At 46.1% G+C, this 18,139-nt stretch overlaps 1 protein-coding gene across 1 annotated transcript in view; it reads left to right on the top strand.

Moving 5' to 3' along the window:
• The window catches only part of LOC110334831 (lymphocyte antigen 6I-like), a 71,535-nt gene extending 53,621 nt beyond the window's left edge, over positions 1 to 17,914 (top strand). The window contains exon 3 of the mRNA XM_021216798.2: positions 17,683 to 17,914. Coding sequence (XP_021072457.1) covers positions 17,683 to 17,900 — 218 coding nt within the window. The 3' untranslated portion in view covers positions 17,901 to 17,914. The remainder of the gene's footprint in view (positions 1 to 17,682) is intronic.
• The last annotated feature ends 225 nt before the right edge of the window (positions 17,915 to 18,139 follow it).

The following is an 18,139-nucleotide window of genomic DNA, read 5'->3' as shown; positions in this document are numbered from 1 at the left end:
AAATGTAAATAAAGAAAATATCTAATAAAAAATTTTTTTAAAAACTTTGCATTTTTCAGGAACCTATCCTATCAATTGCCACTCAACAACATTATTGAAGAAAATCTAGGATTTGACAGGGACACTTAAGTCAAGGAGAAAAATGAGGAACACACCTGACTCCATTTTGAAAGCAGATAAACTTTATGCTATAATGTTACAAATAAGTCTGGCTGTTCCTGGAGCCTAACCTGCACCATTCCATGACCTTAACTTGTTTTGGTCACCTTTACTAACTTTCCTGAATTACTCAAAGACTTCACTGTTTTCTTGTTCACTTGTTTTGTTTTGTTTTGTTTTTCCTTTGGAGATCTGACCTTACTGCTCTACTGTCTTCCTAAACTTTGCAATGACTCTGGAGTTTCTTCCTAAAACTTTGTGCCAGTCTGGTGGCACAAACCTTTAATCCCAGGACTCAGGTGGCACAGACAGACAGATCTCGGTGAGATTAAGGCCAACCTGGTCTATAGAGTAAGTTCCAGGACAGCCAAAGCTACACAGAGAAAACCTGTATCAGAAAAAAAAGAGGGATAATGTGGCCCTCCAGTTAAATTAGGAGGTAATGAAAGGCAGGTGATTAATGGAGTTTTGACTGCTGACCTACTAGGAACAGTAGGTCCGAGAACATATCCTGTGGTTATTTCCCCAGTTCCAGGAAGTATAAATGGAATAGATAGACTTAGAAATTGGCAGAATTCTCACATTGGTTCTCTGACCTGTGGAGTGAGGGCTATTATGGTTGGAAANGCTAAATGGAAGCCTTTAGAGTTTCCTCTGCCAAAGAAAATAGTGAATGAAAACCATTATGGTATTCCTGGAGGAAGTGGAGAAATTAGTGCCACTATCAAGGACTTGAAAGGTGTTCCCACCACATCTCCCTTTAACTCTCCTATCTGGCCAGAGCATTCGACAGGTGGATTATGGAGAATGACAGTTGACTATCGAAAACTAAATCAGGTACTAACTGCAATTGCATCTGCTGTACCAGATGTAGTTTCATTACTTGAGCAAATTAACATATCTCCTGGTACCTGGTATGCATCTATTGATCTAGCAAATGCCTTCTTCTCAGAACCTGTCCCTAAGGACCACGAGAAGCAATTTGCTTTCAGTTGGCAAGGTCAGCAGTTATACCTTTACAGTTTTGCCTCAAGGATATTATAACTCTCCAGCTCTGTATCATAACTTAGTTAGAAGGGATCTTTACCCTTTGTCTCCTACACACACACACACACACACACACACACACACACACACACACAATGGCATTGGTGCACTATATTGATGACACTATGCTAGTTGGCTTTGATTGGTAAAGCTGTCAGTGGCCAACGACTGTGCAGGAGACAGAGGATTCCCAGGCAAGGACAGAGGATGGAGAAAGAAAAACAACCACCATGCTGGGTTAGGAGAAGGTCCAGGCCTGAGAAGTATAGAGCAGAGAGACTGCCAACATGTAAGAGTTGGGGATCATGGCCCTGGAGGGCAGCAGGCCTGGTTCTGGGTGGCCAGGGTGGAGGTTTTAGTAAGTAATAATTAAGGAATATCAGAGGGGAGAGTGTGCTAGCCATGTGGAGGATTGAAGTGGCCCAGCCATTGAGTTGATTAAGGCATATTTAAATATAAGACTGGTCGGGCAGTGGTGGCACACACCTTTAATCCCAGCACTTGGGAGGCAGAGGCAGGCAGATCTCAGAGTTTGAGGCCAGCCTGGTCCACAGAGTGAGTTCCAGGACAGCAGGGTTGTACAGAGAAACCCTGTCTCAAAAAAGCCAAAAACTAAAGATAAAAAATAATAAATAAATAAATATAAGGCTGCATATGTGTGTCCTCCATTCAGAAATCCAGAATATTGAGGTGGGTATTGAGGAACTTGGGGCTATTAGAGCTTCGTGAACCACTACTGCTACACCCGTTATAGTGAGCATGCAGAGATATTCTTTCTAAGGTGAAAAATAAGTTATTGCACCTTGCCCCTCCCACCACCAAGAAAGAAGCACATTTAGTAGGTCTATTTGGATTCTGGAGGCAGCACATCCCTCACTTGGGTGTGTTACTCAGGCCCATTTACCAGGTGACTCTGAAAGCTGCTATCTTGGTGTGGGGCCTGAAACAGGAGAAGGCCCTTCAACAGGTCCAGGCTGCTATGCAGGCTGCTCTACAGCTTAGACCATATGATCCAGCAGACCCGATGGTACTTGAGGTGTCTGTGGCTGATAGAGATGCTGTTTGGAGTCTCTTTCAGGCCCCTGTAGGTGAATCACAGAAGAGACCTTTGGGATTTTGGAGCAAAGCTCTACCATCAACGGCAGACTATTCTCCCTTTGAAAAACAGCTCTTGGCCTGCTTTTGGGCCTTAGGGGAAACTGAATGTTTGACAGTAGGACACCAAGTTACCATGTGACCTGAACTACCCATCATGAGTTGGGTGCTATCAGACCCTCCAAGTCATAAAAATAAGACATGCACAGCAGCAGTCTATTTTCAAATAGATGTGGCATATGCATGATTGGGCCCAAGGAGGTCCTGAAGGCACAAGCAAAATTACATGAAGAAGTTGCTCCAATGCCTATGGTTTCTTCTACCCCTGTTACAATGCCATCTGCTATCAAGCATGTGCCTATAGCCTCATGGGGTGTTCCCTTCCATCTGATGACTGAGGAAGTGAATACTAGGACCTGGCTTACTGATGGCTCTGCATGTTATGCAGGCCCCACCCTGAAGTGGACAGCTGCAGCATTACAACCCCTTTCCAAGACAACCCTGAAAGATACAGGTGAAGAAAATCTTCACAGTGAACAGAACTTTGGGCAATACACATGGTATTACAGGTTGTTTAGAAGAAGAAGTGGACTGACTCATGGGCTGTAGCCAATTGATTGACTGGATGATCAGGGTTTGTAAAAATCACCATTAGAAAATTGGTGAGAAAGACATTTGGGGAAGAAATATGTGGATAGATCTCTCCAAATGAGCAAAGGATGTGAAGATATTTGTGTTCCATGTAAATGCTTACCAAAAGGTGACTTCAGCTGATGTGGCGTTCAATAATCAAGTGGACAGTCAGCCTCTTTCCCCAACCATCCCTGTCATTACTCAACGTGCACATAAACAAAGTGCCCATGGTGGCCTAGATGGAAGTTATACTTGGGCTCAACAACTTGGACTTCCAATCACCAAGGCTGACCTGGCTACAGCTGCTGCTGGATGCCAGATCTGCCAACAGCAGAGACCAACACAGAGCCCCAGATATGGCACTATTCCTTGAGGTGACCTGCCAGCAACATGGTGGCAGGTTAACTACATTGGACCACTTCCTCCGTGGAAAAGACAATGTTTTGTCCTTACTGGAGTGGATACCTATTCTGGTTATGGATTTGCCTTTCCTGCACATAATGCTGCTTCTTACAAAACCATGATCCATGGACTCACAGAGTGCCTTATCTATCATCAAGGTATTCAATACAGTATTGCTTCTGACCAAGGAACTCATTTCACAGACAGAGAAGTATGACAGAGGGTGCGTGATCATGGAATCCTCTGGTCTTACCATGTTCCCCATCATCTGTAAGTCACTGGTTTAATCTATTATGTAGCAGATGCATGGAGGGCTGGGCAGAGTTTTTCAGAAAGCAGTATATACTTTGAATCAGCATCAGATATATGATACAGTTTCTCCTATAGCCAGGATCCATGGGTGTAGGAATCAAGGGGTGGAGAAGGGAATAGTTCTATTCATTATCACTCCTAGAGATGCTCTAGGAAAAATTTTTGCTTAATGACCCCACAATTCTAGGTTCTGCTGGCCTAGAGTTTTGGTTCCAGAGAGGGGAGTGTTCCTACCAGGGGCCACAATAAACATGTCATTGAACTGGAAGCTCAGACTTCCCCCTGGTCATTTTGGGCTTCTAATGCCNACTATTCTCCCTTTGAAAAACAGCTCTTGGCCTGCTTTTGGGCCTTAGGGGAAACTGAATGTTTGACAGTAGGACACCAAGTTACCATGTGACCTGAACTACCCATCATGAGTTGGGTGCTATCAGACCCTCCAAGTCATAAAAATAAGACATGCACAGCAGCAGTCTATTTTCAAATAGATGTGGCATATGCATGATTGGGCCCAAGGAGGTCCTGAAGGCACAAGCAAAATTACATGAAGAAGTTGCTCCAATGCCTATGGTTTCTTCTACCCCTGTTACAATGCCATCTGCTATCAAGCATGTGCCTATAGCCTCATGGGGTGTTCCCTTCCATCTGATGACTGAGGAAGTGAATACTAGGACCTGGCTTACTGATGGCTCTGCATGTTATGCAGGCCCCACCCTGAAGTGGACAGCTGCAGCATTACAACCCCTTTCCAAGACAACCCTGAAAGATACAGGTGAAGAAAATCTTCACAGTGAACAGAACTTTGGGCAATACACATGGTATTACAGGTTGTTTAGAAGAAGAAGTGGACTGACTCATGGGCTGTAGCCAATTGATTGACTGGATGATCAGGGTTTGTAAAAATCACCATTAGAAAATTGGTGAGAAAGACATTTGGGGAAGAAATATGTGGATAGATCTCTCCAAATGAGCAAAGGATGTGAAGATATTTGTGTTCCATGTAAATGCTTACCAAAAGGTGACTTCAGCTGATGTGGCGTTCAATAATCAAGTGGACAGTCAGCCTCTTTCCCCAACCATCCCTGTCATTACTCAACGTGCACATAAACAAAGTGCCCATGGTGGCCTAGATGGAAGTTATACTTGGGCTCAACAACTTGGACTTCCAATCACCAAGGCTGACCTGGCTACAGCTGCTGCTGGATGCCAGATCTGCCAACAGCAGAGACCAACACAGAGCCCCAGATATGGCACTATTCCTTGAGGTGACCTGCCAGCAACATGGTGGCAGGTTAACTACATTGGACCACTTCCTCCGTGGAAAAGACAATGTTTTGTCCTTACTGGAGTGGATACCTATTCTGGTTATGGATTTGCCTTTCCTGCACATAATGCTGCTTCTTACAAAACCATGATCCATGGACTCACAGAGTGCCTTATCTATCATCAAGGTATTCAATACAGTATTGCTTCTGACCAAGGAACTCATTTCACAGACAGAGAAGTATGACAGAGGGTGCGTGATCATGGAATCCTCTGGTCTTACCATGTTCCCCATCATCTGTAAGTCACTGGTTTAATCTATTATGTAGCAGATGCATGGAGGGCTGGGCAGAGTTTTTCAGAAAGCAGTATATACTTTGAATCAGCATCAGATATATGATACAGTTTCTCCTATAGCCAGGATCCATGGGTGTAGGAATCAAGGGGTGGAGAAGGGAATAGTTCTATTCATTATCACTCCTAGAGATGCTCTAGGAAAAATTTTTGCTTAATGACCCCACAATTCTAGGTTCTGCTGGCCTAGAAGTTTTGGCTCCAGAGGGGGGAGTGCTCCTACCAGGAGCTACAACAAACATTCCATTGAACTGGAAGCTCAGACTTCCCCCTGGTCATTTTGGGCTTCTAATGCCNTTAAACCAACAGGCTAAGAAAGGATTAACAGTGTTAGGAGGAGTACTAGATCCAGATTACCATGGGGAAACTGGATTGCCTCTCTCACAATAGAGGTAAGCGGGATTATGTCTAGAGTACAGGAGATCCCTTAGGGCTTCTCTTAGTACTATCATGTCCTGTGATTAAAGTCAATGGGAAACTACCACAGCCTAATCCAAGCAGAATGACAAAGGATGCAGACCCATCAGGAATGAAGGCATGGGTCACTCCTCCAGGAAAAGAGCCAAGAACTACTGAGGTGCTTGCCGAAGGTGGAGGAAATACAGAATGGGTAGTAGAGGAAGGTAGTTATAAATACCAGCTAATGGGCTGTAGATATGGCTCAGCAGGTAAGAGCAGTGACTGCTCTTTCAAAGGTCCTGAGTTCAAATCCCAGCAACCACATGGTGGCTCACAACCACCCGTAATGAGATCTGATGCTCTCTTCTGGTGTGTCTGAAGTCAGCTACAGTGTACTTATGTATAATAATAAAATAAATAAAAAATTTTAAAAAGCCGTGCACGGTGGCACACGCCTTTAATCCCAGCATTCGGGAGGCAGAGGCAGGCGGAATTCTGAGTTCGAGGCCAGCCTGGTCTACAAAGTGAGTTCCAGGACAGCCAGGGCTATACAGAGAAACACTGTCTTGAAAAAATAAAAAATAAATAAATAGTAAAATAAATCTTTATAAATAAATAAATAAATACCAGCTAAGACCATGTAACAAGTGGCAGAAATGAGGACTATAAAGTAATATGAATGCTTCTGTTTTATTTTGTTAAGAACACATTTGTCTTTCTTCTAATTTCTTTGAAGTCAATTGCTATTTAAGTTGAGATACTAAAAAAATGTTCCCAAGGGATATTGGCCATTGTAAATTTACAAATATGTTTGCAATTATAGAAGGAATAGTTGTATCATGTTAGGCATATTCATGACCTTTTTATTGTTTCAAGTAGACATGAGACATTCTCTATGTCAAGTTGACAAGGGATGGATTGTAGTGGCTATTCCTGGTTGTCAACTTGACTATATCTGGAATGTACTGCCATCCAAAATTGGAAGGCTTTCCTGTGACCCTGATCTTGAGGCTGGGAGATGCAAGTTTCTGACCTGGATCTTGACATGGAGATCTTGAGGCATAGTGGCTATGAATCCCAGGAGACTAAAGCAAGGAGATCTCTGAGATCAAGGTCATCTGGGACAAAGTAAGGCCCAGATCTAGGCATGGTGGCACACACCTATAATCTGGGCCATGCCTTCTGCTGGAGGCCAACGTAAGGACATTAGAAGAAAGAAGATTCTCTCTCTTCTTTGTCTGCTTGCCTGTGGCACTGAACAATTGCTAGATCCTTGAACTTCCATTCACAGCTGCTGCTGACCGTTGGTGGGGAGTTAGATTATAAACTGTAAATCATTAACAACTTCCCTTACTATATAGAAACTACCCATAAGTTCTGTGACTCCAGAGAACCCTGACTAAGGATTTTAAAATTAATTAATAATTATTATTTATTAATCATGTATGTTTATGTGCACGTGTGCATGTAACAAGTGCATGTGTGCAGGTCACAAGGCAACGTACAAGAGTTCTCCTTCTACTGTGTGGATCCCAGGGCTCAATCTCAGATTGTCAGGTGGAGGGTGGAGAGTCAGGAGAGAAGGAAACAAGGAAGGGAGGAGAGGGAGGGGATGAAGAGGGCAAGGAGTGGTTCCTACTGAAATTCACATGAAATTGGAAGAGTCACAGAATTTGGTCGGGCAATTCTGTAATCTCAAGACTCCAAAGGCAGGGGAAATAGGACCAGAAGTTCAAGAGCATTCTCAAAGTCTTAGAATGTTCGAGGGTTACTTGAAATTCTGTCTCAAACTAAACTAAACTAAACCGAACAAAACAACAACAAAAAAACCAGTATAATACAGATGGACAGGTGTGAGTAGAGTCCAGAAGTCCACCCAAACCCATCCATGTACATGCTGGTGTGACTATTAATAGTAGTGCCATGTCTGTCAATGTTGACACAGCTGGTTCTGGGAGAGTTTGGTATTGTCAGAATGGAGTGATCCTTAACTCACACACCACACCAAAAAATTAGTAAAATAAAATAATTAAAATCAACACAAATAAATCCACAGTTTCATGAGTTCCAGGACAGCCAGAGCTATACAGAAAAACCCTGTCTAAAAGAGAGAGAGAGAGAGAGAGAGAGAGAGAGAGAGAGAGAGAGAGAGAGAGAGAGAGAGAGAGAGGGCTACGGAGTCACTTAATGACAAATTCTTGGGCTTTTAAGTGGGGAAAGCTTCATAATTTTCAGTTTTTGGGCTACTTTGTTTCAGATATTGCCCTTCAAAGAAAACCACATAGAACCAGCCCAAAGCACCTGTCCTCACTCATCCCGACCATGAAGTTGCTGGCTGTCATGCTACATTTGGTCCCTGGGGGCGCTCCTCTCTTCAGTTGAATTTGGAGTTGAGGCTGGGCCCCTTCTACCCTGACATAGAGCTCAGCCTCCAAACTCTAAGTCTCTCCCTTACCCTCCAGCTTTGTTTATAAAGATGAACTTTGGGGCTCTCAATTCCTCCTTTCCTGGCATACATGAGCCATTTCTATGGTGCAAACCCACTGTGTTCAGTTTCAAAACTACAGCTGATACAAAACAGGAAAACACCATGGACCTAGATGTGGTGATGGTGTCCTACACCAGAATACAATAACAGAGACCCTGGACTTAAGCAGGTTGTGGTTGTGCCGACCTGCAGTCCCAGCACTGGGGACAGGCAAGCAGGAAGAACATGAGTGTGAGCCCAGTCAGGGCTGGAGAAGCGGCTCCTGAGGAAGAGCACTTACTGTTCCAACAGGAGGACACGTGACCATAGTCCCTGTGCCCAGGTAAAAAGCCTAGCGAGTCTGTGCTGTCTGTAAGCCCACCTCTCCATCCCTCCACAGAAAGTGTCACCATCCCTCCAGAGGCAAAGTCACTCCTATTATGCAGACACTCTTCACCCCTCCCCCAACCCCTGACAATCTTCCCACCATCTTTACAAATTCATCTGTTCTGGATACTTTGTGTAAACAGAGCCAAGCAGTGCACACCTTCTGGGCCTGGCTTCTTTCACATAATCTAAGGTACATCCCAAGTTCTGATCATTCAGCACTCTGTTCCTGTTTATAACAGAACCATGTCCCATTGTAGCCTGACTTTAGGTGAATCTGCCTTCCCAAGGGGCAAGGTCTCTTGGCCAGGTCATTGCCAGGCCCAACTAAAATGAACTCACTTCAAGGGCAGAAGGGAGGACATTGATACAAAATGTTCTATCTGGAGCACCTAGAATGTCCTGTCTCTTCGCCAGGCCAGGGGTATTATATTCTTTCCACTAGGCCTTAAATAATGGCAATCTAGATGTTTACCAGGAAGTGGGAGTGGGGACCTCAAAAGAAAGTTCCAGCAAAGGAGCTGCACCTTGCACTGAATCATCTCCAAAACTGGTAATAGAACAGAACGTCTGAGACTGTGCAGAGGTCATAATGTTGCAGGTTCAGGGTTATTGTAATTTATCTTAGGATGTTTACCACCCTAAATAGTCATTCTGTGGCCACCTCTCTTCTGATGTAACATCCTGTGACTAACAGAATCTTTAGGAATGCATTAATAAAACCCTAGCTGCCTCCTACCAGAAGCCCATGAGTCATCAGATGCCACCTGGAGCCTATAGCAGAGGTGTCCTGAATTCGCTGTAACCCCTTTACCTGATGTTTTCACTAGTGTGCTTGAAAAGTACCTCAACTTAGGACTTTCTTTGTTGTTACTATAAAAACTTCATCATATTGATTGATACATGGAATTTGGGATTGTTTGGTTTCAGACTCTAGGTACAAGGGACTGATGTGCATATTTTACAAACCAAAGTAACCTGACCTCTAGGTTCTTGCAGCATCCCTCAGTCTATACCTGGCATACCCTGTCCCCAACCCTGAGCTATCCAGCCCAAAGGCTCAGAGGCTCTTCAGAGCCCAGAGGCTCTTCTTTATATAATCCAGATATTATGGTCTCTCTTCCCCCTTCTCTCTCTCCTACTCTTCTTCTTGCTCATGATCTCGCTATTCTCTTGTTTAAATTTTCCATGGTCTCTCTCTCTCTCTCTCTCTCTCTCTCTCTCTCTCTCTCTCTCTCTCTCTCCCTCCCTCCCTCCCCTCAGCAATTTCTATGGCCTTGGTTCTTAGGGCCAGTGAACCTGCCTCAGAGTACCTTTCCAATATACAAGCATGTGTGTGTGTGTGTGTGTGTGTGTGTACATATGCATATGTATACATATATATGTATATATATATAATTTATTTTCAACATCTGAGTTAAATTGACTCATTTCACTGTCAGAGAAATAACTTATCAAATTTAATCTAGGGCTTTCCCCCAGATCAGCCTCATTCACATTTGGCTTTAGATGAACTCTCTTTTATCCTCTTTGAGATAAGAGCTGAATTTTTGTGTCAACAGGTCCAAAGATTCCATAGTTTTAAAGTCCATTGTAACAGGCAATACTGGAAGCTCACCAGACATGGCCATTCATACATTCACATTGAGTATAAAGCCAAATTGAAGGTGTCTATTCCAGACATCTGGGACCACACCCAAGTGTTGTGTACCTGGCTGTGACAGTGTCTAGAATATAGAGCTTTTAGAGTCTGAACCTTCATCCTGGCATCTCAGGCACAGGGGCATGAGAGAAGTAAGCAGTCTGAAGCAAGGGATCTTAACAGAAGCTACCAAGATCCATTAGCCAGTGGGGAGGTGGGCATGGGGTTATGGGGGGGGGGGTGTTTCACACAAAGCAGCTGTTTTACTGAAGGCTTGGATAAGTGACCTAGGACATCTAGAACTTTGGTTCCTAGAATAAAGCAAGGTAGTTTTTAAAGGATTCTCCATGAAGGAGATTAGATTCTAGCTAAACCTAGAAATGGCCTTAGCAAGGGGACAAGATGGAGGGACCTCAGCACTGCCTGATCACACAGATGGATAGAGATACAGAGCAAGGGCTTTCAGAATCAAAGTGGACTGACATTTGTAAAGCGCTGACTCACATAAATAACAAGGAAAAGAGTGTATGAAAATGGCCATGAGGCTGGGAAGGGAAGAATCTATGCTTGTGATTGGCCATGAACCAGCACCAAGCACCAACACATTGTTCACATAAAAGGCTCCTGCAAAGATGCTTCCCCATGACTGCTGAACCTCAGCCTGGCTACACACTGTTAGGTAACTTGGTGAGAAGGAGACCACTACCACAATTTGGAGCCAGATTTGAAAGAAGCTTGATTTTAATTGGGTGCATATGAGACCTGGGTAGCGACTGTTATGCTTTATAAAAAGGAACAGAAAACCAGGGATGTGTTTGGTGGAGGCTCGGTATGATGGGCGGTAAGCAGGTGATTCTGCGGACCCACGCGGAGGCATCCCTTCCCCTGAGGTACCATCCACAGGACTGTATAGTACAGAATAAAGTTTATTCAGGGCTTGGTGAGGGGAATTGAGGGTGTAGAGACAGAGAAAGGCAGAGAGAGAGAAGAGAAAAGAGAAGGGAAGGGAAGAGAAGAGAAGAGAAGAGAAGAGAAGAGAAGAGAAGAGAAGAGAAGAGAAGAGAAGAGAAGAGTATTAGCCAACTATGAGCACATGGGGGGGGGAGTAGAATGTGGTGAGAAGGACAGAGGAGGAAGAGATGAAGAGAGCAAGAAAGAGAATGAGAAGGGGGCAAGCAGCCTCTAATAGTGACTCAGGCATAACTGGCAGTTGTCACTGGGGGTGGAGCCTAGAAGAAATGCTAGCACAGCCCATGCCCCTGGCCAGCTCCCCTAGAGCACTGCAGGCATGGGGATGTTCAGGACCCAAATCAGGCTTGGGCCTACTCAACTCCACAGAGACAAAAGCCAAAGCATGATAAAGCCAGCTAGGTTTCTGTTTCCCCACCAGAGAAGTGGCTTCTTAGAAATCATGTGATTGCCAGTCTAGCAATCTACCTGATACACTTGGAAGCCCCCTGACACAATGTGACACATCCTAAACTATCCCTTTCCTCCCCAGCCCCTGACTTAAACTATATAATCTGGGCCCTCTATTTTAATAACGGGGCTGTCCTTTTTAAACAGTCTTATGAATTATTTATACCCACCATCTCTTCAATGCCCTACTCCCAGTTCCTCTGCATCCTGAGACCACAGCCCATGGAGGAGGGGCAAGTGGCATTTGGAGGAAGTATACTTGGTTAACATGAAACCTTTGCTGTATTACTCAAGGGGGTGTTGAGGCATATGTGACCTTGGCTACTTCTCAGAGGTCATTCATTCTCTGAGGAGGGGAATGGGCTTGGCTAAGGTTTGGCCTGTTCAGTGTGACAGTCAGTAGTCAGACTTTTGGCTGAGTAGGAAGACAGGAGAGAGGGCTCAGTGTGTTTTTGTCTTGCAGGTAGAACTCTCTGCAGATGGCCTGGATTCTCTAACATAAGCCTAGCAACATCTGGTACCTCTAACTCTAAGATTATACAAGTACTGGGTGGCCCTCTCCCTTAAGAGTTAACGTAAGGGGTCTGTCAGTAATCTGGGCAGGAGCCCACCACTAAGGGAAGCTAGCTCCCCCACAGTGATACTGGGTGGAAAGTGGAGGACTCATGAGAACCCCTAGTTTAAGACTTTTAGAGAAACTGTGCGCTGCACTGTGGTTATATGGCCTTTGCCTCCAAAGAGAAGTTGATGGCCCCTTTGTCATCCTGGAGTAGGCATAACGTTGGCCCAGGAGCCCTGGCAATGGAGTCAGAAGAGCAAAACAACAACAGGTCTGTGACACTGGGCAGAGCTCTCTATATTCAGAAGGGAAGGACTGTCACCTGGGGTTCCAGCCATTAATCCTCTTCTCCAAACACAAGTGGTCTCACAGATGCTAGAATACAGAGGAAACAGATTAACTGATGACGGACTCCATGACACTAATTCCATGATGGGGTGGGACTTGGTGGTGACTTAGCTGCTCAGAAATGATGCATGACTTGTGTCCTCGCCCATCCTCTAGAAAACTGCCCCATAACCTCGCTGGAAGGTGACATTGGGGGGGATTGTCACTTGGACCTTTCATTGATGCCCTACGTTTGTTTGCAGAGGCTTGCGGTCTGCTGCTCTTTCTTTCACATACACTTGTTCATGCATGAGCCAGTGCCTAGGGCTGCATGTGAAGGAATTAGACAGACATCTTTTCTTCTTTGCTCTCTTCCACCCACCACTGTGCTGGGTTATGTGATGTTCGTGGCAAACATGGTCTGCTTCCATTATAGATTATAGGGTGACAAGGAAGGAATTTTTTTAATGGTGCTAGGGGAGAGGCTCAGGAGAGTAACAGAATTTAAACAGAACCATTGTGGATTGCACGAATTCCGGAGGGTTGGCCCCGAGGATTTGAAGCAGTCTTTGGGTTTGGTTTTCAGTCCTGGAAAGGTTGATACCCCACTGTTCCATGAGAATTCTGACTTCACCCTACAGAGTCTCTCTTTCTTCGATCGATCAGCCTGCATAACCCAGAACATTGACGCTGGGGTTGGATGTACACGCGGATCCAACCAGAGATGATACAAAGACTGAGACTCTATGTTCAGTCATGTGGCTTCCATCAGGAGAATCTGCCTGATGTTCTCTGAGCCTCTGGCTTCCTTCCCTTTGCTGCCTTGCCTGCTTAAGTGGATGCAATCAGCTTCACTCATTCTGTGGTCCATTTTGGGACTCAGTTGTCCTCTGAGCATAGCTGTTCATTTGCTGTGTTGTCATCTCAGGATGGCTTCCAGCTCAGGTCTCATTCAGTGCCCAGCCTTCCCACTCTAACCTGTATCAGTGCCTTGCAGACACTTAAGTGGGGCTACTCACTGGGCTCTATGCTCCATGAGGTTAGGAAATTATGACTCTGGGTTGTTGTGGGGGCCCTGCTGCTTGTCCCAAGGCTGGGTCACAGATGCCATCAATATTTGGGTAATTAATAAGGTTTAAGTTAATAGAATACTATGCCACATGGTGGTGACATAAAGATCAGGGAAACTCATTTGCTTTGTGGGACATGTGGGACTAGGACTTCATAGGGGAAGGGACAGGCAACATGAAAACTGGAGCAGGAAGAATGAGAATGTGTCTTCTTCATGGAGGCTTCTGGGCAGCAGGGACACTGGGGTCATTCATCCTCTGCAATACACAGCCTGTGCCATGAAAAAGATCCAGGCTCTAGCTGCCTGCCCAGAGCCCCGTACATCACCTAACACATCAGTCACTGCTTGGTAACTTCCATCCCAGTTGTCAGCAAGTTCTTCACTCAAGACTCACGATTTGTGCATGCAAGAGCCTGTTGGGGGCTTGCTCAGCAGAGCTAGTCTCCAAGTATTTGTTAGACATTTGCCTGCTTATGAAAACGAGGGCCATGGGCTCTGAGCCGCTGCAACCCATACCTTCTATTTAGAAACAGGAAAAAGCCTGGTATTGGTGGCAGAAGCAGCAGCTGCAGGACACACCTTTGATGGCTATGGGTTGGAGCCTGCCTCATCTACAGAGCAAGTCCCAGGACAGCCAAAGCTACACAGAGAAACTCTGTCAAAAAAATAAATAAATAAAACAAAACAGAACAAAACCCAAGAAAAGGCCAAAATATTTACCTACTTCCCTGGCTTTCTGAATGGCAAGCACAAGATACCCATGGTCCCTCCCCTCTTAGTCCTCCACATCATGATCCCTTCCTAACCACAGGGTCCTCCCTCTCCAACTGCTATACAAATCTGGCTAAGTCTTACTCAATAAGCATGTTGCCAGGAGGAAGTAAAAACCAAAACCCATGGCCCCCCACTCCCTTTTCAGGATGCCACTGGGAGGAGCTGAGAGAAAGTACTTACTTACTTCAGTCCACATCTGACAGATCTTTCCACTGTGCCTGCAGCCTGATCAGAGAGGACAAAAGGACTGGCATCAGGAGGGAGCTGCGAGGTGACAAAGGGAAGAGCCCTGAGGATAGGGCTGTGGGTGGGAGTGTGGGATTAGGAAGGAAAAGCTGGGTGGGTGGTGGGGGAGAGAAGTAGGCAGACATGGATTCCTTGGGGAAAGCTGTGTGGAGGGTTGGAGGGAGGGAAGGTTGGATGGCTGAGCCATGTGAGAGGCGAGGGATGTGGTTGGGGGTCTATTCACAGGCTCCGACTTCCAAGGTTTTATCTGTGCAGCCCTTCTCCGAGGATGGGAACTTCTCATGCTACAAAGTCCTGTGTGCTCATCCTTCTTGTGGTCCTACTGTGTGCAGAAAGAGGTGGGATGGAAAATGAGAGAAGGGCAGGAAGGTACAATGGAGATAGAAAAGGTCCTCAGGGTTGTGGGTACACCTGCACTTCCATTGTGTGCCCAATGCCCAAGATGTGCTGGGGTCAGGGGATTTGGGATTGGCTTCCTGGGTAAAGCTCCCTGCGCTGGAGTGCTTTATTAGGTCTGTAAACCTGCAAGACACAGCCTTGCAACCACCACCACAAACCAGAAGGACTGAGACCTCACTGCCTCTTGGACCTCACTCCCTGTGCCCCAACCCTGGCCTCCAGAGCAGCCTGTCCTTAGACTCTCCGCTGCTGCCCTGGCCTCCCAGTCAGGACACTGACCTGTGTGCACACACACTGTGCCGGAAGCTTCTTTTCCTGACCCAGCTGCCAAGCCAAGGTGTTTGGAATCCTTATCTCTTGGTATTTGATTTTTTCTTATGCCCTGCCCATGCCACATGAGGCCCCAATGCTAGAACTTTCCTACTCTAAGAGGTCTGAGCTCTCAGATACCCCTAGACTTCTAGTTACATCTGTGTTGTGGGAAGTCTCATGGTGACCCTCAGTTTGAGCTGGACTCTGGGAAGTTCAGTGATCTGTCATGCTCCAATGCCTTGGGGCCAGCTCTGCAGGAGTAGGGTAGGACAGGTCAGAAAAGTCCTCCCCATCTTGTGGCCCCACTACCTACTTATACACCCACTCACAGCTTCAGCAGACATTTGGTATCTATGTCTTCCCAACATGGTGACCTTCTTTCTAATACCCCTTGGGGTGCAGGTCTCTCCTGTGGGGCTGGCTAGCTGAGACAGCAGTACCGAGCATAATTGAACAATGGTGGCTCTTGGTTCACTTTTGCCTTTGGTGGAAGTGACTTAAGTAAACACCTTGTAGAGGAGGGGGTCTGGGCTAGGAATGGCATGCCTTATCCCTCATGCATTGGCTTCTCTCTCAGCTCAGGGGCTGGAGTGCTACCATTGCTCAGCTGACCCATTGAGTCTTCCTGCAATACCACAACCTGCCCCTACCCTGATGGATTCTGTGTTACTCAGGAGGCAGACGTTACTGTGGGTAAGTTTCCTGTGGCCTATATAGAGAGGACTGGGGGAGGTTTTTGAGAAAAGATCAGGTCTGGGCACTTGTTACGGACCATGGTTCCCCTCCCTCCAAGTAGAGCGCTCCTAGGGTTAGAGTGGGACTCTTGCAAAGTGGGGGCTGTTGGGGTCCAGGGATGTGCTGGGATGGGGATCATAAAGCAGGGCTGCCCATTTGCAGGCATGGTGTTCATCATCTCCTTATGTCGCCATTGTAGTCATGTGATGCTCCTGCCTCTACTTTAGATCTAGGGTCGCACTGGCTCACTGACAGAACAGGAGAGCAGGAAGCATCTAATGAGAGTTGGCACATAATGAAGGACTCTGGAGTTTAGGCTAAAGGAATGACTTAGGAATGTTGATAAAACGAGACCTTAGGACATATCAGATCCATGACAGTGCCAGTTTCCAGGCATATCCTAGCACTAGACAAGATAGGAGTAGCCCCGCCCTGCTATCCAGTTTCCTGTTCCTGACCACAGCCTGCCTGTCCAGGGGAACTGCAAGTGTCTAAGAGGCAGGTTGCCATTTCTGTTGTGCCACTGTGTGATCTTACACTGTGCTGTGTGTTTGTGTGTGTTTGGGGGGGGGTCTATAAATGTGGGTGCACATGTATGAATAATGTAATATAATGTAATGTATGTAAAGCTAAAAGGACATCCTTAAGTATCATTCCTCAGGCACTGTCTAATTGTTTTAAGCAAATGAGTTTTGGTTCTTCTGGAACTGGAATTAGGGATGGTTGCAAACCACCCGGTGGGGGCTGGGGACCAAACCCTGGGCTTCTGTAAGAGCAACAAGCACTTTTAACTGCTGAGCAGTATCTTCAGTCTGAACCATATTGGTTTTTTTTTTTTTTTGAGACAAGATCTTTCACTGGGACCTAGGATTTGCCAAGCATGCTGGGGGTGGAGAGGAGGGAGGTAGCAGAGAGTTTCCAGGACCTCCTGATCCCGCCCCCCCTCCAGGGAAGACATCCTACCCAGCCCTCCCAGGCTTGGCTGGCTCTTTACATGGTTGCTGGGGATTGAACTTGGGTCCTTAGGCTTCCATGTGGCAAGCACTTCACTGACAGAGCTGCTTCCCCAGCACATTGTGTGTAAGGGCACATGTGTACACATGTGTGTTGGTCATGCACTGGGGAGGGACAGTGTATGGGACCCAGAAGTTGATGGGAATCTTCTGTGACAACTGTTTTATTTTCTGAGAAAAGGTCCCACACTGTACCCCAAGCTTGCATGTTAAGCTGCTCTAGGCTGTGAGCTTACTTTGGGGATCTCCATCCTTGTGTCCTGAGCACAGAGATACAAGTAGGCCACCATGCCTGCCTATCTTTTGATGCACTCTAGTGGTGGAAACTGGGGGCTCATGCTTGTGCACACAAGCACTTTATCCACCAACCCTCCTTAGCAGCCCAGCATTTTGATTATTGATTCATTTGTTATTTGAGATGGATTCTTACTCTAGCCCCAGGATGACTTAGAAGCCCCCATGAAGCCCGGTTTGGAATTAAACTCATAAAAATGCTCCTGCCTCAGTCCTCCAAGTTCTGGGATGACAAATCTGAGCTACCATGTCTGACTTCAACATGCCTTAGAGACAATTTGGGGTCATCCAGACCTGGTGGCATGTGGTCCAGAGTTTGGGATGCTCTGTTGTCCCTGCATAAGAAGTGAGTCATTCCCTGATATCTTGCAGACTCTCACAGAAGGAAAGTAAAGAGCCTTCAGTGCCTTTCTTACTGCCCTGCTGATCTTGTAAATAAGCCGATCCTGGATCCTAAGCTCAAGCTGAAGAATTCCTGTTGCATGGAAGACCTCTGCAATGCAGCAGTTCCCACTGGAGGCAGCTCCTGGACCATGGCAGGGGTGCTTCTGTGCAGCCTGGGCTCAGTCCTCCTGCAGACCCTGCTCTGATGGTCCTTCCAATGACCCCCACCCTTGTCCCTTTATCCTCATGTGTAACCACTCTTTCCTGGAGTCCTCTAGGGATGAATTATGAGTTATAGAAGGTCCAAGGTGGAGGTAGTGTGTGGAGCACCCTGTTTCGCCTTTGTAGCCCCTGCTGGGTAAGTGTCCCCACTCCTCTCTAAGGCTTTCAGATCTGTACTTCCTGGAATGTTATTTTGTTGTGGCTTGCTATTCCTGGCCCTGGA

The sequence above is a fragment of the Mus pahari genome, chromosome 17 (assembly GCF_900095145.1).
Source record: "Mus pahari chromosome 17, PAHARI_EIJ_v1.1, whole genome shotgun sequence".
Classification (NCBI taxonomy): Eukaryota; Metazoa; Chordata; class Mammalia; order Rodentia; family Muridae; genus Mus; species Mus pahari.
This window is presented reverse-complemented; position numbering and strand designations above follow the sequence as displayed.